Source organism: Acanthaster planci, linkage group LG02 (assembly GCF_054643075.1).
Source record: "Acanthaster planci isolate LZ-2023a linkage group LG02, COTS_SCS, whole genome shotgun sequence".
NCBI lineage: Eukaryota > Metazoa > Echinodermata > Asteroidea > Valvatida > Acanthasteridae > Acanthaster > Acanthaster planci.
Window position 1 is genome coordinate 4,319,966 of NC_141778.1, and position 25,971 is coordinate 4,345,936.

The 25,971-nt window shown below is 40.3% G+C and overlaps 3 protein-coding genes across 6 annotated transcripts in view; 1 reads left to right on the forward strand and 2 right to left on the reverse strand.

The window, feature by feature from the left end:
- The window catches only part of prep (prolyl endopeptidase), a 20,052-nt gene extending 19,490 nt beyond the window's left edge, over positions 1 to 562 (reverse strand). The window contains exon 1 of the mRNA XM_022227680.2: positions 430 to 562. Coding sequence (XP_022083372.2) covers positions 430 to 528 — 99 coding nt within the window. The 5' untranslated portion in view covers positions 529 to 562. The remainder of the gene's footprint in view (positions 1 to 429) is intronic.
- On the forward strand, positions 261 to 18,805 carry LOC110975304 (uncharacterized). 3 transcript variants are annotated; one of them, XM_022227683.2, is made up of 14 exons: positions 261 to 373; positions 1,846 to 2,109; positions 3,015 to 3,186; positions 3,773 to 3,918; positions 4,301 to 4,353; positions 4,878 to 5,005; positions 5,770 to 5,871; positions 6,998 to 7,077; positions 7,745 to 7,914; positions 8,477 to 8,638; positions 9,774 to 9,979; positions 10,741 to 10,871; positions 12,111 to 12,215; positions 15,872 to 18,805. In XM_022227683.2, exons 2-14 carry the CDS (start codon positions 2,027 to 2,029, stop codon positions 15,957 to 15,959), a joined length of 1,626 nt encoding a protein of 541 aa, XP_022083375.2. In that variant the 5' UTR covers positions 261 to 373; positions 1,846 to 2,026; the 3' UTR covers positions 15,960 to 18,805. The 3 variants fall into 3 exon arrangements, with proteins under 3 accessions (XP_022083375.2, XP_022083374.2, XP_022083377.2); XM_022227682.2 differs by lacking the exon at positions 261 to 373 and adding an exon at positions 606 to 743; XM_022227685.2 differs by lacking the exon at positions 261 to 373 and adding an exon at positions 606 to 743 and having other exon boundaries at positions 10,744 to 10,871.
- Positions 18,724 to 25,971, reverse strand: part of LOC110975306 (transmembrane protein 18-like) — a 24,957-nt gene continuing 17,709 nt past the window's right edge. The window contains exons 1-6 of one of the 2 annotated variants that reach the window (XM_022227688.2): positions 25,488 to 25,671; positions 25,255 to 25,391; positions 22,347 to 22,464; positions 21,600 to 21,654; positions 20,423 to 20,516; positions 18,724 to 19,892 (exon numbers count right to left, since the gene is read on the reverse strand). In XM_022227688.2, the coding sequence (XP_022083380.2) occupies positions 19,797 to 19,892; positions 20,423 to 20,516; positions 21,600 to 21,654; positions 22,347 to 22,464; positions 25,255 to 25,317 (426 nt within the window). In that variant the 5' untranslated portion in view covers positions 25,318 to 25,391; positions 25,488 to 25,671 and the 3' untranslated portion in view covers positions 18,724 to 19,796. Of the gene's footprint in view, positions 19,893 to 20,422; positions 20,517 to 21,599; positions 21,655 to 22,346; positions 22,465 to 25,254; positions 25,392 to 25,487; positions 25,672 to 25,971 lie in introns of those variants that run through there. The other variant, XM_087132552.1, reaches the window with a different exon arrangement.

Sequence of the window (25,971 nt, forward strand, 5' to 3'; positions counted from 1 at the left end):
CTTCCCATGCTTCCTGACATCCCCTCCTTCCTCCATGCCTGAATCAACAGGCAACCATGACAACCCTTAAGTAAGGGCTGGAAAACTAGTTACTTTACTAGCACTGATATAATACCAAGTTTGGCCACAGCCACTTTCTGATTTAATATATCCTATCGCTACTGTTACCATAGCAACTCCTGTACCACAGCAGCTGCAATGAACCGAAACAACTTGTACATTAGTACATGTCATTAGTATGTTCTATGTTCACCTGTAGCCAGTACATGTACATGTAGCTGTGGCAATGGCACGTGAAGTGAGTGATGGTGATACCATGGAGGTAGAATGTTCAAGTACATGTAGTCTCCAATACCAAGCATGGCAAGCGGAGGTAAAAAATGCAATTCAGGAAATCACTTTCTGATCAAAATTCACAATGTCACTTACTTTTGTGCCATGGTAATCGTCAACGACAGTCTCGTCTCTTCGTACTTCTGGATATTTAATCATTTTGAAAGCAGTGAAATGAAAGAACACCGACAACATGAACACTAGGCTAGGGAATACGCGACGACTGGTACTCGGCATACATTAAGCATTGTATTAGGGAAAGGTTCAACGAAACCAGTGAAATGTATTTACAATAATTAAACGAGTCAGCAGAGGGGGCAGGTCAAAATACGTGAAATAAAATAATGTAAAATTACATGCAAGTGACTACTTCAAGAAGGGTGGACATGGTAAATACTCGAAGTTATGAGGTAAATTACCGAATGTCCCACGATCTGGCAAAGACCACGACACCAGACTTTTATTACTTTAATGGACCCGTGTTTGGGGGCTTGAAAAAAGTTAGGCTGTTAGGCCTTGTGGCCTGGCCGGCTAGGAGCTATCGTTACTTAGCTTAGCCTCGGGTGTTCATACCTGTGCAGGTGGTTCGGACCGTTACGTGGTATCCATGATCGCATAATGGCATTGGCACGGTAGACCATCATGACCACGGAGGTAGTTTTTGTGTAGACATGCCATTGGTAGACCGTGGGCCGACGAGTCACGGGCTCGGAAGGAAAGTCAAAGCACTGTGGTCACAGAGAAATAAGAAGACACTACCACCATGGAGGAAGGACACAAACCCTTCCACCATGCTACCGCTGAGTACCACACAGCATGGAGCCATCTTAATTATTTTATGAAATGATATTAATGTGAACGTTGAGTTTTATGAACAGGAAGATTTGTAAAACATGACCAGAATCATCTGATCATGGGCTAGGCTACCACGAACAACTTTTTCCGAAGAGAGTTTCACTTTTTCTCCAGTTGAACAGACATATCTTTGAAGAAAATGCACCGTGCAATGTTGTTCAGTGGTGAGCACGTGGTTGCCACATAGGCCTACACAACTCTTTGCCTGTGTTAATATTATTTATATTTTTCCATAATATCCAATAAGTGAAACATGCATTGGCTACATGCATTGTTTGGCGTGCACAAGGGATTATACACTGTGAACACAGGGCGAGGGTTCCCCTCGTTTTCTCTGAATTGTGCAATCTACATTCAGAATTCACATCTTTACATGAACAGAAAAGAAGCCCTTCTTAGCTTGTTATAGTTGAGCTCTGAAGGCAAGTGGCACTGCGTTTGATTTGGATGCTTCCATATTCATGTATACTGATAAAATCAGAGAAAAACTTTTTTTTCCTTAGAGGTGCTCTTTAAACCCAAAGTGAGGATTGCTGTTAGCAACTAGAGTCTAGGAGGCGTACCCCTAGAGCTTTGGAGATAGTTATGGAGGTAAGGTAGTAATTCTAGAGGTAAGAGCTTTCAGATGTTTCATTCCATTTCTTTCCCACCTCACAGATGATGGCATCCACCCACCAAACATGAAGACAAGGAAAGATTGAACTGTCGGAGTCAACCACCCATCCATACAAAGCCATCGACATCACTTGCTTGGTCAGGCCAGACCTCAGAACACTAAGACAGAGCAGCACCTCAGTCTGTGGGTAGTAACCAGCGAGCCGGCCCTAATGTCAGCTCCATGGAGATGTACGACAAAGTGACCACCCTGGGGACAGGGTCAGGGGGAGCTGTGTATCTGGTCCGTCACAAAGAAACAAAAAAGTAAGCCAGCAGTTTAGGGGGGGGGTTGGTTCCATGTAGAGAAATTTTAAGCCTGGAATTTGTGTAAAATTCCTACAACTGCAAATCCATCAAATAAAATCTGCTACCGGGACGTTGGGAAAATGGTGGAGGATTGGGGAAGGTACATGTATGTGTACATTCTCGTTGACAGTGCATTGGGCCTGTTGCCTTAATTTTATGTAATGGTCTTCAAGATCGCACAGGGTTTGAAAGCACAAGCTTACGGTATTTGCAAGATTTGATTGTGACGTCATGCTGTAAGTGTAACTTCATAGTCCGTACATAGTCAAGATACTTTTAATCTACTTGTCCCCTCAATTTCATAGTTGAAATGATAGCATTTGCCATTGCTGGTCAAAGGGTAGATCCAGAGGCCAATGTTATTGGAGGAGGGCAAAATTGGTTGTCTTTATTTTCACTTGTTTTTTTCTGAGAGTTGAGGCAAAATTTTTAGGCTTTTTATATGCTTAAGGAAGAGAAGTTTGCCCTTTTCTGATTGCCCCCCCAAATTGGTCTAGTTTTTTTAAATTTTTTTGGAGATAGTCCCCCTTGCCCCTGATCAACATTTCTTGGAGTGGAATTTCTTGCGACACCACTAAACATGTACATGTATTAAGAAAGAAGACAAATTTAAACATTCAATTAAATCATATTTTTTCCCATTTCCACTCTAGCTGAATAATGGTGTTCCCTGTACCTTTTAAGCTACATTTTGGAATTGGTGTGTTGTACTTCCACTTTTTTAGAAGTACAATAAATCATACTTTTTGTCAAATTTTCTGGTGAATGCCTTTATTTGGTTTCTGCACATTTGTGTCATGTGCTTGAATATTTGAGACAAAATCAGTGCTTCAGAAGTTAACAGAAATGTGAATGTGTTAAAGGTTACAGGCTCTGAAAAAGATACAGTTGGACGAGAAGCGCAAGACGCGCACCAGGGAGGCAGTGCAGCGTGAGGCCAGCATCCTGTCTGAACTCAGACACCCTCACATTGTCACCTACTATGAGTCCTTCTTTGAGGAGACCCCTGAAGCCGTGCACCTCTGCATTGTCCAGGTGAATTTGGACCCCTAATTTCTGGAATTACCCACATAGGACCTATTTCTTCAACCTGAGATGGAAGTCAGTTATAGTCTCATAATGTAGAGGATGGAAGCTAGACAACTGCATGTTTTTTTCCCTTTCTTTTGATGGTAAAGTGTGACCATTGCAATAAAATTCTTTCCCCACATTTCTTAAGTGTAGCTATCACAAATCTGCTTACGACCAGACTTCCCTTACCAGCCATTGAAAATTACGAAAGTATAATTTCAGAAGTTTTCCTGTATTTGTTAGACCCTTAAAACAAACCACCATTCCAAATTCTTTATGTGAGAAAGTTGGACAAACCCCCTTAGCAACTTGTATGTACTAAAACCCACTTGCTTGAGCTTTGTTGGTAGTGCACTGGAGCAGCAGTCCAGAGATCCAAGGTGCATATCCAAAATTCCAAATTTGTAACTGATCGAAGTTTGGCCAACATTTCTACACTGGAAACCTTTCAAACAAGATTTCTTAGTGGTGCACTGTAAAAGCAGTCCAGCGGTCCCAGGTGCAGATCCTGATCAAGTCTGTTGTTGTTTTGAATAATTCCACCGCACAGGATTATTGTGATGGCGGTAACCTAGATGAGAGGATTCTTAGACACAAGAGTCGAGGCGAGAGCCTGGAGGAAGGCCAAATCATGCAATGGTTCATTCAGCTCCTCATGGCTGTGCAGTACATACACTCCTTGAAAATACTACACAGGTTAGCATGCTTTGCGGCTCTCTGTAATAACCCCAACCCTCTCGTCACCATTTAGGGGGATACCTTAGCTGGCAGTCCTTGGCCTGAACCTTCTGTCGACCTTATCTTTTCTCTTTTTCTTTTTTTCAGCAAATTCTGCATTCAAAGCTAGTGTGTTACTTATTGCACTTTCTGCTTGTGTAACCGACAAAGCATCACTTAACAGAAAATCGTGGGCTTTCTTGACCATGCATCACCTGGAATGTGTCCCATTTTCTAGAATGAAAAATTGCATTCAGTTGATTTTCTGAAGTAGTCTCATTTTTCTCCTTTTTTTCATCTTTCTTGCATCACTTTATAAGATTGTCACCGAATTTACAAGATCTGTCGTATTTATTTACAGAGATTTGAAGGCCCAGAATGTCTTTCTAACCAAGAAGAACATGGTGAAGTTAGGTGAGTTGATGCCATGAACCATGTCAGTGATGAGGGGTAGTTTGAAATTCTTATGAGCGACTCAAGCTGTGGAGTGTAGACATAACCAGCCAAACCCCCCAACCTGCCAAACGCTATCCTGAATGTATACATCACAGTGACTATGCCAAGATGTTGTAGAGTATGCATTTCCAATTATTAGAATCTTGTTTCATATAGACTTGGGCTAAACAGTTTGTGTTTCCTCATGCAAAAGAACGGTTACTCCATCAATCAGAAACGAGCTGGTACAACAGTATTTTGAAGAAGCCGAGTCCACTACAGGCAATAACATGGAATGCATCATGTTAATGCAGTGGCATAGGTCAGTTTCATTAAGCATCCACTTCAGAAATCACCAAACAGGTGACTACTGAAGTTGCCATGACTGGCAGTGGTAACTGGCATATCCAGCTAGTTGTGAGTGGAACTGGAATTTATTTTATACTGTTTGGTTGTTCCTTTCATGTTGCACGTGTGGTCGTTTGTTTCTGCTCGGTTTGCAGGTGATTTTGGCATAGCAAGGACGTTAGAGCACACCATTGACAAAGCGAGCACATGCGTGGGCACACCATGCTACCTCAGTCCAGAGCTCTGCCAAGACATCCCGTACAACAACAAGTCTGACATATGGGTAGGTCTTCACTGTGTGGTCAGATCACCCAATGAAAGTAGAGATGTGTCTGGACCTTACTTTTCCCCCTTTGTACAGAGGGGAGCACATTTATATAATTAACCATAAGGAAGTTACATCTTTTGGTGCAGGAATAGCTGTGAGACGTAGGTTTCTACCTTGGATGACATCACAGTTTCGCTCATAAATATGCAGATTTCGTCAGCACAAAAACGAATAATAATAAAATGCCAAAAACAACTGGCACAAAAACTTGAAAATCAGGTTAGGAACATTTTTGAGAACTGGTAAAAAAATATTTTATTGCCTTGGTCTTTAATGGAAATATTGTGAAGAAAGCGGATTGCGAGGACTAGAGGAAGCAATCAAATTTTTTGAGGTGTCCGCCTCAGGCCTGAGCAAAAGCCAAGACTATTTAAAAGTTTTGGCTGTGGCTTACGATAAATCACATGTCAGTGTGTCATATAGCCACAAGCCAGTAACTTCCACGATTACTGCATTCCCAGCTTCAGCTAGGACTATTGAACACAGCCAAAATGTAACTCTCTGCCCCAGATCTTGACACTGTCTTGTAGGCAACCTGATGGCCAGTGACTTACCCTTGATGTTTTGTTGATTGGAATGAAAAGAATGGAAAGAAATGACCCCTTTTTATGTGAGCAGTAGGAAACTGAATGCCGCTGTGCACACACGCGAGTGTCTACTCAGTATCATTGATTTGCTAGTAATTGATAGTTTTCGCCTCTTTTCCCTGTGTTTTAAAGGCATTAGGATGCCTTCTTTTTGAGATGTGTGCCTTTGCTCCAGCCTTTGATGCCAACAATCTCATCAGCCTCTTCTATAAGATCGTCAAGTGTGAATATGCAGTGAGTATCGAAATAATTGGTGATGCATTAATGACTGTTAGCTGCCCAATAAAACCCAGATTTAAAAAAAAAACTCAGCCAGTTTGTCAGAAGGCAGCGTCCCTAGACTGATACCCTGTCATAGATTAGTATTACCTGTGCCTTCATGCCTGCTGCAGTATCATTGGTCTGTGAGTCCCACGTACGTAGTCTGTGAGTTCTCAATTCTCAGAAAACACCTGAATAAATCCCTGTCATCTGATTGGTGGGTCATCGATCATAAATCATAGACTTATTCAGTGTATCTATCAGTGCAACTATTGAATGTATCCCATGGATTGAATATGTCGTTGAAGTGTACCAGGGTTGAGATTGGTCAGGATTTTTTTCAGAAAGTTTTTCCTGATTTGAGGGCTTTGTTTCAAACAATCTCTTTTATAATCTGGAAACCTGTGAATTTTATCCTGACGTGTTTCTATGAAAATTGATATGGTACCAAAAAATGGGTATTTTTAAGGGGTGCCTTTTAGCAAATACAAATGTGTACCGTTGACCCTACACTGCTGTGGCCTTCAAAACCTCTGGTGAACATGTAGTGGACATTTCAGTTTGCTCCAATCTCGCCCCTGCAGCACGCAAGCACGGTAGGCACAGTCCCTAACCCTTCACATAGGCCAAGAACGCTGTACCACATGCTCTCTGAGAAGGTGCAACTGTGGCTCCTTATGCAGACAAAATTTCAGTATTGGCTCATCAAATCCTGAAAACTTCAGGTTACATTTTTATGCCGTCGACAGATTGAAATTCTATTCTACATGATTCCTCATGGAATAATAACATTCAGCCCGTCACCACATGAAATTATTCCTACCACTGCACTCATACATATTCAGTGTTTGTATAAACATGTGTACATGCTACATATTTAAATTTGGTTACATGTACCTTCCATTGTAGGTCATCGAGACCGTCACCCATTGGCTGGTCAACACTGAAATGTGCATAATTGTAATAAATTACAGGATTCAGTAATAACTATGTTAGTTCGTTATTCCTTCAACTAAATTGCCAAATTTGTCCTGGTTTATACGGAGTTTGCTCAACCAGTGAAAACCTGAATTGGGTTTCCCCCGGCTTTTGCCAACAGGAAATTCCGTCCATGTACTCAGATGAAATGAAGCAGCTGATTGCAGCAATCTTAGTCAAGGAACCAGACCAAAGACCAGGGTAAGTTTTTGGTTATTACAGCATCCATACATGGTCATTGTAGGTTAGAGGAATGGAGGGGGGAGGTCAGATGCATGTTGCATTTTTCTTTGGAGTCTGTGGTAAAAATTGCAATTTTAGTGTATTCTAATGAGAATATTTGTGGTACCAGTGGCTAGGTGTGCTCTCCTCTTGAAAAGACATTCATTTGGAAACACTAGATTTTTATGCATGTTTAATTCAATATAGTTTGTGCATATTGAGATAAAGTCATAGTGGATTTGTGCACATTTTAGTTTGGACTTTTTCACATTCAGTTTAAAAAGGCTAAGGGTTTTTGCTCATTCTGTTGAAGACACTGAGTTTGTGCACATCCGGTTGAAAACACTACAAGCTGGTGCATAAAAAAGACATGGATTTTTGTGCACATTCAGGCAAAGGGACCTGGGGTTTGTGCACATTCAGTTGAAGAGACTACAAGATGGTGCATATTTAGTAAAAGACATGGGTTTGTGCACATTCTGTTGGAGATGTTAAATGTTTGTGCACATTCAGCTGAAAAAATAGAGGTGCATCAACAGTGCATTACTTGTTATGTTCCTAGTTGCATCTCCTGAGTAGTGTACACACGATTAAAGTAAGACACCTTCTTTCACAGAGGCCATATTCTTATTCAATTTTCCATCAGAGCAAGTGCTCTTCTAGCTTTTCCCATCGTCCAAAAGCACCTGAACCTTTTCATTACCGAGAAGGAAGGACAGTGGCAGCAAGTCCTACTGGTGAGACAGTCGGTGGAGTCCAACTCCTCGGATAACAGCAGCAAAGTGAATAAGAAGGGAGACCACAGCCACAATGCAGGTGAGCTTTGGGGTTCAGTTGGTGCTAGGTTATTTAGAATTGATTGAAATTTGGTATCTATGAAGACAGTGCTGAATATATCTGTAAAGTCTATGTTGAGCTAGTTTGATCATAGATCATTCAATTGTGTCCCCCAAATACCTACAAATACCTTTTTTACCATTCACTCCATCATTGTGCACAATTGATCACCTCAGGAGGCTAGTTATAATCTACATATACTACTTGTAACAGTCACTTTCTGTATGCTATGGTGTTTGAAGGAGCATTTATGTATTTCTAATTGAATATTCAATGGTTTATGCTCAACTGTGTTTTATCAGAATGTTTTCGAATTTCACAAAGTTGGTGTTGAAATGGACATTGTCAGTAGAAAATATTCTGAAGACGAAAGGCTTGGCATGAAACTTCACCGTGCGACAGGAGTGTTGGAAAAAGATACTTGGGTGAATTTGAACGTTGATCTATGAGGGATGGAGGAGTTTTGTGAGTGTCACCAGTAGAAATGTTTGCTATTGGTCGGCGGTGAACTTGTCTCTTTGTGACTTTGTCCACTACCCAGAAACAGCCACCAGAAGGTCCTTGGAACCCAAGGATTCTGGGGAATATTCAGACGACTTCTCCAGCAGCGAGAATGATGGGGACGAAGATGACAATGATGACGAAGTGGTGGATGAGGTGCTCAGTGAATGCAGCAGCAAGAACGCAGACGAGGACATCGAAGGCAAATTTCCTCATTTGCTTTTCCTCAGAGTTGCAGTTGAACACTTTCCAAGTACCAAGTTTACTACCAAATATCAAGATGGGGCAATACATACTTGGCAAACATGACAGACTTTAGACAATCAGTATCTTGCATGAACTAAAAGCTTTTAAGACGCGCTTCCAAAGAGCGCCCCACTTAAGCTACAGTTTATCACAGAAGCTGTTCAGCGAAGTATGACACATTTGATTCATTGTCCATGGCATAAGTCTGTGACCGGTATAACAAATTCTTTGGGGTGGCTTAAATTGCACCGGACAAATCGGAAATGAAAGCTTTTACTAAATATTTTAGTTTCATGCTCACCTTTTCAAGGTTCATACGTACAATGCACAGCTTCAGGTTTTTTTTAAGGGGGGTGGGTATGAAATACTTGTTTGGATGCCAGAGAACTTTTGAGATTTGCTGCCCGCGTCTTGTAAAGAAAAGACGAAAATCTTTTACAAGGGTAGGTGGAGCCAATTCAGCAACTGCTTCATGATTGTTGTAAGCTTGTAGAGGAACAGCCTTTGGAAAAGCTGTGGTTGACCTTGCTCAAGATGTTTAAAATAATCAAAATGTTGTGCCGCCGAGCACGTTTTTGTCAAATTGACCAAACGTACTTTGTGCAGCTCTACTGTGAATTGGTTGAGTCTTTTCGTATCGTGCAACGTTATGCCAGCTTTCATTGATTCAGCTGGAGGTGGATTTTGAAGAACCTGGGGAGGGTTAGGTTTCAGGAAGGTAGAGCCCAGCTACTGTTACTTTACATGAAGCTTGTTGCTATTGGAAAGTTTGGGAATTTGGTAACATTTTGCGACTGGTGTGCCTCCATAAAGGTTCCATTTTTTTGGTTAATACCATGAGCATCATTGGAGGGGGGTGTAGGGGCAAAAAAATTAACAAATCATGAGAAAGAAGAGAAAAAGAATGAAAAACAAAGGGGTTAAAGGGATGAAAATCATAAATCTACTTGAAAATACCCAGTATTCCACGTTAATGGTTTGTCAGTCTGCAGTTGAGTATTCCCCCCCCCCCATAGCAAAGCCTAGCAACGCCCCTGGTTAAATGCTGTTGTAATCCTCTAATCACTAAACCACTTCTCACGTCAATACAGAGATCGTGGAAGAAGTTGTTGGCAGCTGCAGTGATGATGACAATGATGACGAGGACGCAGACCCGCCCCAAGGGCTGTTAAGCCCCTCCCCTCACCCCTCAGCTGCCACGCCCTCTCCACAAAGAGGAGGGAAGACTCCAAGCCCTCTAGCCCAGCCGGGGGAACAAGAGTATGCCGACGACTTTGAGGATGTGGACTCAGACGAGGTATGAATTCTGGAAACTAGCTTGGGGCTGGAATAAGCCAGGCTTTATTGCCGTAATATTCAGTTGAGATGCCCAGGCATTTGCCTCAAACTGACAATTTTTGAGGCCCCAAAACTGTCTCAATTAACCCATCTTAAAAATCACAGGGATCCAACATACGTGTTTTTAAATTAAAAGACATCATAAAAGAAAATAGAATTTGTGACCCAGGACCTTAGTTTTGGTGTACATCGATGTGTTTCAAAAAACAATTTTAAGCTGATTGGCTTGAATGAAGTGGCTAGCTCTTGTCTTTGTACTCATTATAATTTGCACCCTACTTCAGATATTCTGTAACCGCTCCATCAGTATTAAATCTAACAGTCATCTATAAGAAAGATTAACCATCTTTCTCAGTGTTGTAAGATTTGCCGATACTTTATCAGGCATGGAGATATATGTTGTTCCAAAGCGGATCCCCTCCTGGTTTTTTTCAAATAATGAAAGTTGATTTTTCTTCGTCAGTTCTCTTTCAAAAGCATGCAAAAAGACTTGAAATGTTGCCTCACTTCTCAGAAAGGCCATAAAGGTCCTGCCTCTGCAGTTTGCATGCACTTTGCTTTGCTGGCAATCTTATAAATGGATGGGGACCGTGCTAGAGAAGAAAATGATGTATTTTGCTGTGGAATGAAATCTTGGCAGATGTCTGATTTGAAGGCCCGTCGAAGGCTGTTAGGGACAAAATGTTGACTGATCTATGTTGTTGGTTTGTGTCTTGCCAGCAGAACTTGGAAGAGATCTTAAGCCATGCTCGCACGGCTGTTGGGGTAGAGGCCAACTACGAGGATGACTTTGAAGACGAGATGGAAGAGGAACAACGGCCCGCCTCCCGCTGCAGACAGCTGCTCAGAGAGTAAGTCAGCCGAGAGTCAGTCAATCGATGGGTCAATCAGTTGGTCGGTCAGTCAGACACTGCACTGGCAGATCAAGATAGGTTGGGAAGACAGTGAATTGCTTGTGTCTATATTAAGGGAAATTATCGCTCAGCAGAAGGCAGGGAACCAGTCACGGTTAGTAATTATTGCATGCCACTTTTGGGTAACCAGTTTTTGATAAACAATTGTTGTCGTGATCCCTTATTGATCTCTGTGCCGTGCAGAGATGGACTTTACTGAAAGTTGTTGTGAACTTAACCCCTTCGGGCCGGGAGGCGGCTAGACACGCCATAAAAATTGAGATCCTGAGCCCGCTTTTCAACTATTATTCTCGGCCATGCTCGAGCGAACACAGTGAAAGAAGGCAGATCCTGGCTCTTGTATATATGGTAATTGGTCTTTGTGCGTAGCCCAGAAATGAAAAGACCGAATTTGTATCATAATCACCAGATTCACAATAGTCCCCACTTTGAAAAGAGGCAACAGGAATGTGGAAGGGTGAGTAGAGCCGCATGCCACCGAACAATCAGCCTTTTCACCGTGTAATTCAAAGCGTGCAGAGCACGCAGGGCCACAAACCGAGAATTTGCGGTTTGGCAGGTGGCCTTCGTGGCCAAGCAAGGCTGGAATTCTTGGAGTTGGCTTTCGGCAAGAAATTCCCGTCGTCAAGGAGTTAAGAGATTTCCATGCTTTGTACAGCTGTTTTCAACCTGCTTTGACAATAGGTTTAAAACTACCTATTAAGCCAGCACTGAGATCAGGTAATAACAGAGAGCTATATTAAATTACTACAGTGCTAACTTGTCTTTCCCTGTTGCAGGGAAGCTTTGATTTTCTTAATTTATGTGTCTTTATGGACATAATAAAATAAGATGGAACAAGTGCCTAACCGTAGTCCAAATGCAATGTACAAGTACACCATTCTCCTGTTTCCTGTCTTTGGATTTGATGTGAGCAGCATATATGCACTTGTCTGCGACGGGCACATCATTTTAGAAGACGCAGATATGCAAATACCAAAAAAAATTCAAGTTTTCCATAGATTTGTGCACAACCTTGGATCCACCCAGCAGGGTTCACTTCGCGCTCTAGTAGGTATATAGTTCTACTGGTGATAATGAAGAGACTTGTGCCTCGGTGATATGTTTGATTGGATGTACAGTGTATGAGTGTGCCAGCCATTTTTATCTCGTTATCTCACTCTTGGTCTCTTGCAGGCATTGCATTGATTCCCTTGGGGAGGAGGTTTTTGCCAAGATCCAGGCACAGTGCGGCAAGCGTGTGTCCTCCAGCCCCGAGGATCTGTCGCAGGACATGATCAGGTAGGCACAGCACACGCAGAAAAAGGGTCATTGATTCCTGCCGTTTCTCTGTGCACAAGCCAATGCAGCATTGAGGTGCTCTCCGTGGAATGACTATACTGTTTTACTCATGAATCTGGAAATTGACATGAGCATAAAAACCCAAAAGGAAGCAAATTACCTTTTAAAAACAGACCAAATTTTGGAAACAAGTGAGCAAAACACAAAGGTGCTTTGCATAGACTCTTTAAGGTTGTGATGACTACCCCACAACAAAGCACCCAAATAATTGATAGTTAAATGATGGGTACCTAGTCCTTTGGGGGGACGGTTCGCATACATGTATTAACCCTAACCTTCCCTAACCACACAGAATTGAACACCGGTAAAGTGTGTGAATTTGTGGCACTGGGTACTGTACCCCTAAACTGCTTGTGCTTTAACATGGGTTCAGGCATACCCAAAATAAACAGAGACCAACAGTTTTTGTGCACAGTTTACCATTTGGTGTTGGAATTTGTGTGAATGGGTATGGTTCCCAGTAAATCACTCTGGGGAGGTAGGGTTAAAAACAGCCGCTTTGGTTTGATGTGATAGGACTGAATGAGAGATGTACAGCAATTGATTTTGTGAATTCATTCCACGTGGGCAGTGATTCAGTTGAGCCCACTTCATCCAAGCCTAGCTGTGTCCATAGTCATAATTCCAATTCAAGCCCAAGTTCATTATCCACTTCGGACCGGGGCATTTTTCAACGTTGAGGATGCTGGGCCGGCATGACTATCATTTTTTCTGTTTTCAAAATCCTTCAACAATTCATCATTCCATTTAACAGTCGTTTATAGCCGAACGGAGTAATCTTCAGGCACTACTCTAAGTTGACAGGTGACCTTCATTGACACCCGAATATTTCAGCCAGGCCTGCAGCCTTGTAAACAGAGCCCAGATTGTGCGGTGTCACACAGCTGTCTTTTGTTCACGAACCTGGCTCAGTGCACTGCTGACCTCTTTTCAATAGGGGCCAGATTAGCATGCAGCGGTGCTGTGTGGCTCATCGCTGCGGTGGTGGAGAGCTTTTGTCCCCGGTGGTAATCCGCTTGCTCTAAATACCCCAATCCCTGGTATACGGTTTCAAAATAATGCTGGATTATCACCACTTTTGAGAGTGAAAAATTCCGGTCATGCCCAGCAGCCTGGTCTTTTGTTCGGAGTACGGTCTTTTGTTACAGGGCCCTGTTTCCTTTGTCCGAGTTCGGAGACCCCGGCCACACATATAAACCATACGGCTCCGATCCCGGAGTCCCCGGCTGGTAGTGGTTATATGTCTGAGTCCAGCCCAAGTCCATTTCCAAATTGTCCGGTCCGAGGCAAGTCCAGGTCCAGTTGTGAAATGGCTGTTGCAGCAGATTACAATGTACATGAATCAGTCACTAGAATGACCAAGATTGGGTGAATGGATACTCGCACTCATGGGTACACCGAGGATGCTACAGGGGCAAATGTTCTGCATCTAAAAGAGATTTTTGCCTGGCAAAACTGAATGTACAATCAAATGACAGACTCCGGGCTGTGTTTAAAAATGAGTTCTACTCTTTCTTCATGCATGTTTAGGGCAGTTCCACGGAAACATCAACCTCTGGGCCAAAATATCATTTTGAAGCTTATGGTGTACACTTTCATGAAACATACTTCATTTCTAACAACATTCAAGAATTTGGCTTTTATAAGATACTGAAAAATTGGTTTTAAATACTGAGAAATTGGGGAAAATGTTTCCTCTCTGAAAGATTTTCTGTTTTTCAGCCTTATAATAATTTTTTTGTTCCAGTTTTGTTACAGTTTGAAGAGTGCCCCAATAAGTAAACAATGACAGAAATGAATTTTCATTTTCCTCATGTCTTAGTTTTTAACACTTACTTTTCTTATGTACGTCCGACACCATAATGACATAATTTTTTATTCCCTCAGTGCACCCTTTAGCAAAAGACTTTACAATACAAAGCACAATGAATTGTGTACATCCGACACCCTGTACGTCAGACACTGTCAGAACCATGCATTGCTGGCAATGCAATGCTTTTACATTGTACAGAAACCACTACCACCTCATTTGTATACATGGAAATGAGGCCCCAACCTTTTGTAAACCAAATAGGCTTCACTTTTGTTGTTTACTAATTTGCATAAATTTGACTATTTGGACATACTCATCCTAATAAGGTCCTAATTAGGGCTCAAAACCATTCCACATGTGTCATGTGTGGACAAATATGTACTTTGCATGTATTCAGAAGTAAACCATGTCAGTGTGAGCTTTGATGAAGACAAGTTCTAGGTGTTGTATACATGTACATGTGATCCACATCAAGAAAGAAGAATTGTCAAAGACTAAACAAAGGTGTGTTTTTTATACCTTTGTTCAAGGTACATGTAAAATCAATTGGTTTCACTTTGTGTTGCTTGAGGAATTAAAGGGGGTGTTCCACTTGTATGCTTTCCATGGCATTAACATGTACAGTACCTATCATGAAACACACAATGTAAGACTAGTTTTAAAAGCATTATTCTATTAGTCTTAAGTTTCAGTGAAAAGGGTAATCTCTCAGCCTAATTGCTAGCCCATTCCTTTGATTGTGTAGTCATCTAACAGGGTATATAAACATCTACTCATTTAGCTTCTACTTGGATTTTACATGTGTACTATAACCTGTGAAGTGTGAACTGGAAATCTTTACAATTGCAGCTTAGTACACAAGTAGCATTTGTCATACAAAAATGTTTAATTTCATGTTCTAAGACCAAAAGATCTTACCGGTACATGTATGCAATCATCTTTTAATTTGATTTATTTATCTAAAGGATTGTCAACTGTAGAAAACTTTTTTTTTAGTTTGAATGTTTGACAGTACATGACTTGTTTAAATGAGCAAATATTGCATATATACTTCTAGACAATGTTTTCCTTCATACTGTTTCCCTTAATACCCCATCATCCAGTTCCTTTCCAGTTGCTTTTGATAATTTTTGTATGGCTTGGCATTTTCTTTTGGTTTGGAAAGTTTACTAAAGCCTTCATGAAGGTAGAAAAATGAGACAAGCTTGGGTTTGAACTGATTACCTTTTATTCTGAAAAGTCAGTTTGGACGTGTACGTCCGACTCCAAAAAAATGTACGTCCGACACCAATATAGTAAATGCTTTATCTGAAAGTCACAAGATAAAAATGTGTCTTGCTCTGAAGTTTATTAACAAGGGTCTGCTAAAACTAAACACAGGAAAACTACTTCTTCAGATCCTAGCATTTCACAGAGTTTGTGATACAAAAATGGAAACTCAAAATTTAACTTTCTCTGAGTACGTCCAACACCATGGTGTTATGAGTCAGTTTCAACAAGGATAGTAATTCTGAGTGAGAAGTTTTGTTCTTAAATGAATGTACCAACTAGCTGATGTCTTTTATCAAAATCAAAATCTGCTTCAGGATTATAAGTATAATAACACACACTGTTGAAGTGTCCAAAATGTGCATCCGACACCGTGGAACTGCCCTTTAAATAGTTTGAAATTGACTTGATTTGAGTCCCACAGGTTGTCCGAGATGGTCACTTGCCGATTCCAAAAAAGAAGATCAGCCCTTTTTTTAATGACTGTTTCTTTTTTGCTTTTAAATCTTTGCAGCCTTCACCTGAAACACACCGTTGAGAATGAGCACTTGGAGACGTGCTACCTGGTCAGTGAGTTACTTGGGGAGACAGCTGCAACATAAATAAGTGTTTCTCGGTCTAGATTTCATTAGTCAATAACTAAAATATCATGTTCTGGGCAAATACCACACCGTGGTGTACGGCAGTGCTGCAGGACTGGAGCAGTGTCATATGACAACATTAGCCCACCAAGATGGCCGTAAAGAGGGATGCGACAGCATTGGTAAACCATCTGTATGCTTCACCTGAGCAGTGCTGTACATTATGTCCGTGTGGCATTCCATCAAATGTGGGGATAGTTAACAATACGCATTTTCAATGCATGTGATCTCACCACACAAAATGAGTTTAAAATTACTGGACACCCGGTTTACAGAATGGTCAAAGTTCAGTGTCGACAGGAAGATATAACTCTGTACAGAACCCAACACAAAGCTTTTCTGCTATTTTGAGAAAGCTGTGGATGGTGTCCATTGAAACGTCCCTAGATTCATCTATAGATAGGAGTCAGGTGCCTCGCTAGTTTAAATCCACTGTAGTTCTTCCATGCTATGGAGCTGATGTGTAGTTTGTTTCCGTGCCTTAAAACATTGTGCCTCATTCATTAGGGAAGTAACATCGCATTTATGCTTCCTGCTGTTGCTTCATTTTAGAAGAAAAGTGTTGTACACAAGTTGACGATAAGCAGTTTGATGCAACTGGCTGTAGATAATTTACATTGCTTTGTCATTCATTGTGCCTTGTCAATGCTGAGTAGTTTCAAGGGAAAAAAATGGCCCTCTGTGAGTTTTTGATTGTCAATATTAAAGCATACAGAAACTTATGTAAAGGTCTGGAAACTTAGGATTGGCGTGAAATTTTAGGACAGTCGGATTTAATTCAAACTGAATGCTGCTGAATCATTCCAGTCATTCCGGGAACGAAAGATTTTGAGACCGAGAGAACCCCCCTTGCTTTGTGTCGGTCATTGTCTCACTGGAATCTGAGGAATTCTTTTCAGACATCCAGGGGGGATGTGTTAGGTAACAATAGTCTAGAGTGTGTACAGCGATTGGACATGTTGGGGGGGGGTACCCCTTGGTCTCATTTCTTGCTGGATATATTTTTCCCCCAAGTGCGTAAAGGTGTACAGAATCGTTTGCATGTCCATGTGTGTGAAATTCCAGCTGTTTTTCATGATCCAGTTAATATCCTCTTTTTTGATACCATTATCAATGCTGTATTTGTGAAAATGAAGAAAAGCTTTCCTTATCGCTTCTGAGGGCAAAGGTGTAAAATTGCTAGCATCAGTGTGTATATATTTGCTGCTATTCAAAAATTATGCAGGCTACTGCCATATAGTTTTTTAAAGAGAAGCATTACAGAGTTTATGTGTGAATTTTAAACGGTGGGCATAACATGGTTTTTTTTTTTGACAGTTTGAGATTAACCATATTATGGTTTGGATAAAATATGGAGAGTATGCAGATAACTTGTGAATATTGTAAATGATATGGACAAGACATTCTGTGAAAGCAGTACTTAATAAGCATTTCCATGAACTGAGGTTGACTGCCAAAACACTCAATACAAAAATTGGCAACCAGACATTTCAAATTTCTTGAACATACATGTAAGTGCCTCAGCACTTGATGGCATGTAACTCCTAACATGCATGTACAATGACCGTACATCTTCTCTCATGCTGAGTCAAAGTTACGATGTGCAACACATTACAGCCCAAGTTCTGATTCATGACGGTGCCTTTTTTGCAATCCGCGTGCAGCCAGATGCAACTCCAGTGTGTGGGTCCAGAGCGGCATACAGAGAGTTGCGACATGATGTCATGTATGATGTGAATGTAAGATGCCATTGTGTTTCCAATCAGTTAATCGCTGTAAATAATATTGGACATGTGATCATTTTGAGTGCGCATGTAAACACACACGGGGAATTGGGAACAAAATGGCTTCTGTATCTTAAGTTGTCCCAACTTCCTCTTCTCACACATACGTGTACGCATGTACGGCTCTGTGTTGCGTACATGCCTTGTAAACCCAGCTTACTGTTACCATGTACATGTGCATAAACGCGCAGTTTCTTCACATGATGAGCACATATGGGCAGTGACCATGTACGATGCTTTCTGAAACAGGCCTCCAGTACATTTGATTACTTCACTTGTATCAACCCATGATGTCATCACAGGTTTAAAGGGGCATTTGTAATCTCTAGAATGAGGGAATGATCTCCAGCTCCTCTAGGAACCCTAACCGGGCCAAGAGGTCATTAAATTTGCATAATGAGTTTCGTCTATCCCCAGGAGTGGAAATCCACACTCACGCTTCCGGCCTGTCTTTTACAGAACCTAAATGATGTGAGCCAAATTGCCACTTATGGAACAATTCTTCTGAACCATCTGCAACTTTTCTTCACATCATTTGATCTAACTGCCATTTTTTTTTTTTTTGGCACCGTAATGTGGGGTACTGTCCCAAGTAGTCACCACGGCAACTCGGTTACTTGAGCCAGGCCAAGTAAGCGGAGCAATAAGTCACTTGAGTGTCAAATTAAATGCAGTTACGCTTGCATGAGTAGGCCCAAGGGAAGTAATCAAACACGCTATTCCAAAACTGGAGCTACTTTCATTGTATACATGTGCCCATATATTTTCACCCAGCAAAGACCGAGATCTACCTCTAGACACAAGATACAGACGAGGCCTTCGACTGACAGGACACTTGGCTACACTTGCCTGTATTACAATACAGTCATCATGCTCAGAGCAGTTACAAATGGTGGTCAACCAAAAATGTGACATGAATCATAAAAGAAAATGCAGAATACTTCCTTGGAAACAAGACTTTATTAATGTTGAAAGCATTAACTGGAGTTTGCGCAATAAACTGATTTTATAGTATCATCTGAACATCTGTGTGTGTACTTTTTTAATGTTTAATCTTGCAAATAGATGCTTGTAAAGGTTCTCCTTGCTTTTAAAAGTCTAATATGAAGGGTCCACCAGACAGCACAAAGCACTGTATGCCTATATTGGTATACCTTACCTTCATGTGAATATGTGTAAATTGCCTATACAGGCATCATGCCAAGAATGTGTATATTCATGTCAAAATAAAGATGAAACAAAGAAACAGAGTTTTAAAATAAGCAAAATTTAAACATTTAAATATCTGAAGAGAGCTGAAAATATAGATATAAATAACAAAATTCTTTGAATGGCTTAAGTCAATAAGTAGGATATTGATGGAATGCCAAAAACAAACACAATGAAATCAGATCTTAACTGTATATGCCTTTAAAGGTTAACATTTTATTTTGCCATACATCAAGCTGACGTATGATACATGTAACTGTACAAGAAAAAGGACATCTGAAGATGTAATAGGAAGTTCCCCCCCCCCAAATTCTGCAACTTGAACAGCGAAATCTCTTCAGTTCTTGTTACGTCTACTCTGTTTTCAGACTCCTTTTATGGCAAAGTCCCGGTTATAACAAAGTAATTTGTCTGGTCGCTATAACTATGTTATCACAAGAGATCCTAATTGATTCAACATGTGCAAACCTGTACATGAAGTCTCTTCGCCTTCAATTTCATGATAAGACCAGAGTGGTCCTACACGGTTCCAGTGGAGAAACCCCGTCACCCACATTTTCTTCGCTGTCGGATAACACTCTCAACAACCCGATGTGCGTGCCAAATGTCTTCCATAATTCTATGACAGCCAATCTGACATGCACTCATTCGCTCACCAGGTTCTCTCAACCAAAGTGGCGCGCATGCCTGCACTTGGAAGTTCATGCCATGTAAAGGGATCGCAGGGTTTAGCTTGACCCGAACAATGCCGACTAAATCTTTCCCGAATAAAATACTTCCACGATTGACCTTTGCTTGACTGCTCTTATTTCTCTTTCCTCTCTTCCTCTTGGGCTCGCTGCCTCACCTCGGCTCGCTTCACTTTGACCAGAAGATGGGCGGTCTGGTACACCCAAATCATCTGGGGAAGAAGGGATTGGGCAACCAGGGGGGAGGGAGGCGGCAATTGTAAGAAATTGGTACAGGTTGTAAAGACAAGTTCTTCCACTGGACACAAAGCAAGGCCCTGGGGGTGGGATTTTTTTTCATGGGGGTCCAACAATTTGCCTTTATCCCATTAAAGTAAATTTTTTTCTTTCCTGGGGGGGAGAAATTTCACTCCGTTGAAAGAGGTTTTTTAAAAAGTAAAAGTGGAAGTAAGTAGATATTGGTTATGCCTATTATTTCCAATTTCATTTGTTGAAAACAAATAATAAGACTGCTAGCAGCGTGACCAATCACCACCTTTGTGTGGCATTGCCCCAGAGCTAAATCTGTATACATGTCAATTGTCCCAGAGCTAAATCTGTATACATGTCAATTGTCCCAGAGCTAAATCTGTATACATGTCAATTGTCCCAGAGCTAAATCTGTATACATGTCAATTGTCCCAGAGCTAAATCTGTATACATGTCAATTGTCCCAGAGCTAAATCTGTATACATGTACTTACCACAATCAGTAAGCAGTTGCAGAGAAGAGGAAGACTGAAGACAACAGCAATGAACAGACCATTGGAATCAAAATACTGATGTTTGGAAAACTTTCTGTAGTAAGAGAAATTAAGTTTTCATATTAAAAATTGCATCTGGTGCAAAACCGAAACAATAAAAGCAACTATGTGATTATTCTCTAGAGTAGTGCTGGATATCTTTTTGTACTATTTGCATTACTTATACACAGAGTACATGGATAATATTTATCTCATTACAAAATAATTCTAGCTATTTGACTTGGGAAGCACTTTAAGGACTTGACTACAGCACTTGTAAATGTAGCCTTAGGCCGTGTCCGAAACGGGCTTCCAGAGCTACGGCTAGGTCTATTGTCTACGAGTCTGCACACATTTCCAATGGAGGGAAGACCTAGACCTAGCTCTAGACAACAGATTCGGATGCAGCCTTAGTCTGTACCCAAGCTGTAAGTGGTTACACAATAAATCCTGTTTTTGCCTGGAATCCAGAGTTTGACAAAATCCAAACACTACATGTGATCTATAAAAGCTTTCCGAGGCCATCAATGCCTTCAAATCGAGCACAGGTTTAAAACCGTGACCTACTGTAATAAAAAAATAGCAAGTTTTTATATGGCCCTTTTAACTAAGATTGAAGCACTTTCCATTAATGTTACCCCTGATCACTGGCACAATGAAATATTTGAAATACCATCTCAGCTCCCTGGGGAGTATATAGCTCAATGCTGCCATTTTGGCACAAAGCAGCTAAATCAACCACACTACCCATCTCTGCCCTCACAGGGTACCCAAGTGCATCGCCCAAGGGCACACGCACCATGACACCAGGCTGGATTTGAACCTGCATCCTGTGGCTTTACCCGCCAACTACATGTACGAATCCAATGCTCATACTCACAAGGCCACGGCACTCCACTCCACATCTGTACATACATACATGCTCAGTACAATTTAATGTACAAATTCATATCAAAACGTTGGGCTACAATCTTGTGGTAACATGCAAATATATACCAATCACTATCAAGACCACTTTAATTTCTTGAACAGTTTGGTAACCCTGTTTCAGGCGTACAATTCTGATAAAAAGGCAACAAACATCGATTTTATCTCTGAACATTTTAAGACCCAAGACACAAGACTTATGAGACCTTACTTGTAATTCAAGGCTGCATGCTCGTTGATGGTTTCTGAGAAGTAGATAAGAATAACTGGAGAAAAAGTACAAACAAACAAGCATCAAAGTGAAGCACAAACACATGGTTATAAATGCACACTGTCACCACTTCTTTTGAAAGCAGCATGGCTACCGGTACGCACACTTGAAGAGGGAAAAATTACACTTACTAACAAGCTGGTTTGAGGAGTAAATTGCTTCCATGTCTAATGGATTGAAATAATCATAAAGAGTTTCAAATGTTGATAAATTACATGTACAGGTAAAAATACTGAATGTTTATGAGTGCAATGTTAGATGGCCGTACTGTCAGCTGACCCTATCAGCTGATCCTATCAGCTGACCACATTTAGGTGGCCTCTGTGGTAAAATGTATCTGGGAGAGCTGAAGATCTGGAAATTTTGTTTAGTTTGGGAGACCCTGGATCTACAGTTCCACGATTGGTGACTATTCACACACAGACAAATGAGGACACCCACTTCAGCCCAAACTACGCGTGCTTAGGCCTAACCAGGGAGGCTATCCCCACACACTGACCATGAACCACGTTGGCCTTAAAACACCTGCTGATCGATCAAGAATTCGGAGGCCAAGAGGAGGTTCTATTGCACAATCAATCAAAAAATTCCACAGATATCAGAAATGTTTGACTTCATGCGATTATAGACTATGATGAGGGGTATGACCCCAAATAATCATTGATCCTGGTCAAGAGAATAACTCACGAAGTAAGAAAAAGTAAACTAGTTGCACGTTGAAATATTTTCTGGTGAGGACAGTGAATACAGCACAGGTGGCATGAAATAACAGCAATGTTATCAGCCATGACTCAGTCCAGTCAATCTGGAGTTTAAAAAAAGAAAAAACAGCAATTATAGTGGTAAAAACATCCAAACAGCCACAACAAAAAATTAACAACTCACATCCATTTTAATTTTAAAAATACATAATATTTCGTCAGTATAAATCAAGTTAATTGACCTACCGGACTGACTGACCTGACTGACCAGATCTACCGGACTGACTGGTTGGTCCAGATCGGTCAGTTTAAAGTTTATACTGTACCGAGTATTAACTCCCCCTACTTGAGTATTATAACCACAGTCCTTTACTTGGGCATGCTGGGGGGGGCCTGCATTGGACTTTTTTCCATCCTTCCCATTGATTTCATAAAGTAGCAATTCTGCCACATTATGGTGAATTCAGGTTGAATTGTCATAATTGTCGGCTGACATGACTGACTCATTTTATGATTAGTGTGGTATGGATTTTTGCTGCACTGTCTTCAACTGTGTCATACCGCAGGCCCACATGAGATATGTCAGAGATTTTAAAGTGGTTTTTTGCCAATGGTAGGATATTCTCCAATTTCTCCAGGACTAGTTGGGTAACTCAGCTAGGACTCTAGATATCGCCTTTTTTAACATCTGGCGATGGTGTACTAGTCCTAGAATCTTCCATCCCCTGAACATGTTTAAATGTTAAAAAAAGGCAATATTTAGAGTCCATCTAACACTTGTGCTTGGCTCATAGGCATGCCTATGGGCAGCCATCGGGGTAAAAGAGACAACAAGAAAAATAAAAACAAAGGTTTTAAAAATAAACAAAATAAAATAACGGAAGAAATTAAAAATAAAAAACAAAAAAAGAAAGAACAAATAAACTCAATAACAGTAAATAAAAACGGCCTAGATAAAAAATAATCAAGAATGAAACAATGAAAAAACCAAATTAAATAAAAAAAAAATTTAAAACAAAAACAGAAAAAATAACAAAACTATAAAAGAAAAAGAAATAAAACAGAAAACATAAGAATCAGCCAGAAAATATGGATATTTGTAATTAAAAGAGAAATTTAAAAAAATTGAAGTAGAAAAAAAGTAAAAAGGAGAAGAAAAAACTGGGAATGAAAACAAAGAGAAATCTACTTAACAAATGACAATACAAACTGCTATTATTGTTTGAAAAGAAGTTTAAAAAAATCATGAAAAACAAAACTGGTAGTGGACTTTGTCACTTATATGGGATCATATCCTGCATTGAATTTCTGATTTACACAACTTGCACGTTTTGAAAACTTCCGTTATTCTGTCCCTAAACTAAAACTTCATTTGGAGGGCAAAATGACGATACTTGCACCCCATGGATTTACTTGGGTTAGGTTGCAAGCGTGGTGAGTATTTACGAGGTCATGAATTATTTCCCAAGTTGCAGTGTTTTGGTTTATTTAAACCTAGAACAAACTAATCATATCACTTCCTGACACAACTAGAATCTGAGTCATAAGAATCAGTTTTGAATAACTGACCTTTTCCATTAACTTTTTTATTGACATTAAAAGCAAGGCAGGGCAAAAATCACATCGGTCTTAAGTAGGACTATATTATACATATAAACATGTACAGTATAAGAGATTACGCTCTTCTGCCTGTGCTACCTAAACTGTATGTTTTACACGATATGCCTGTATCATGTGGCTGCTAGGCCAAAGCACTATGCATGCCCCCAACATTCGTAGTCGACCAGTTATTTTATGAGAATCTTGTTTGCAAGAATTTTGTTTGATGAACTTGTAAAATTATAAGATATCAATTTTGTTTTGTGAGTTACAATTTTGTTTTGCGACACTGCTTGTTTTTTTTTATATCTTTGAAAATAAAAATTGTGGTTTGTACCGTGATTTTTGTCATAGATTACTCTTTTATTTTTGTTGTTTCTTGTCTTTTTGTTTTTATTTTTTGCTTTTAATTATATCCATATTTTAATTATTTATAATTTATTTTTTTACTTATTTTTAACTTTATTGAGAATGTTTGTTTTTTCACCCATTTATTTATTTAGTCTTTATCTTATTTGTTTTTTTAGTATTTTATTTTTCATTCTTTTTTATTTTTGTTTTTCTTAATTTATATGACTTTTCCTGTTCTGTGTTATTTTCGTTTCTTTATTTTCTATTTTTTGTTTCATTTTTTTAAAATCTAATTTTGTTTTTATTTTTCATGTTGTCTTTTCTGCTCCGATGGCCGCCCGATGCCATGTCCCAATCATGTCAGTAGGTTTGGCCATGACTGAGCTGATGAGCCTAGTCATGGTGGTGCACTGACAGAGTCCTTTTAATTACTAGTTACTTGGACCATGCTTGGACTACTACGAGACTGAATACAAGTACCCCAGAACGGGGGGGGGGTCCGATGTCCACCCTGCTCCCACGAAGCATGGAAGACGTCGAACGTTAGCAAGTTACAAAGTTTAATAGGAGAGTTGACTCGCTCTAGGCCTCCACTAGAACTCTGTAGTTTGAGGTAGGCCTACGGCCAAGGCCTAGACAATTAATTTTGACAACATTGGTAGTACTCACTGCATGCAGTACATGATTTGGTTTGGGTAAAATCTTGTGTGTTTACTCCAAATTTACTCACTGCCCTCCTATTGTGTCCGCAATACTTCAAAAAGGCTAGTAAGTAATAGGGTATGTGATTTATAATTATGTTGACACGAGGGCCAATTGCTATATCATAACTGGTCAACATAATTTCAAATACAGTGTGAATGACGACTGGCAAAACTGGAAACAGTTCTATCAAATCGAATGATAATCAAAGGATTACTGATGTACAGTACTTTAATACTCACGTGCTCCAAATACGCAAGCATTCCATCGATGTCATTCACTCCTATAGCTTGTTCTGGGGCCATTACCAAACACGTTGTCAGGCTTTTTGCAGACGACAAAAGCGATGGTGTGGACGTAGTCACTGCGGCAACGCCCTCTGCGGATAAGATTGAACAAGTATTATTTTTTCAGGCAAAAACGGAAAGTACGGATGCGTAGTGCTGCCAATGGTCAAATCATTTAAATTATGCACCTCAGATACGTCCACCATCACGTTGTTGTCTGCGAAAATCCTCCAAGCAAATAATGTAGAGAGAGAAGATTGGTTTCGCTTTAAGAACTCAAGAGCGGCAAATGAATTCAATGTTTTTCATTCAAAAAACAAATTTCCCAAATTAATACGGGCGATTCATAATAGCGTGCCTCCAAGAGTTTGTTACGCGTTGGCCAATCAAAATGCGCGAAATCTGTCTACCCATTCCAAACGCGCATTAGGTTGACAGATTTCGTGCATTGTGATTGGCCAACGCGCTACAAACTCTTGTAGGCGCACTATTACGAATAACCCATATTTATTAATTTCGTCAACATTAACCACTTTTCAACCAGCCGTATTTTCAAAGAAACAACGAAGAAATTTACCCGAGTGTTAATAATTGCTTGTCATATAAAAAATCAGAAATATCATGTCCCTTCGGCTTCGCTGGCATGCTAAAATGAATTGTAATTTGTAAATG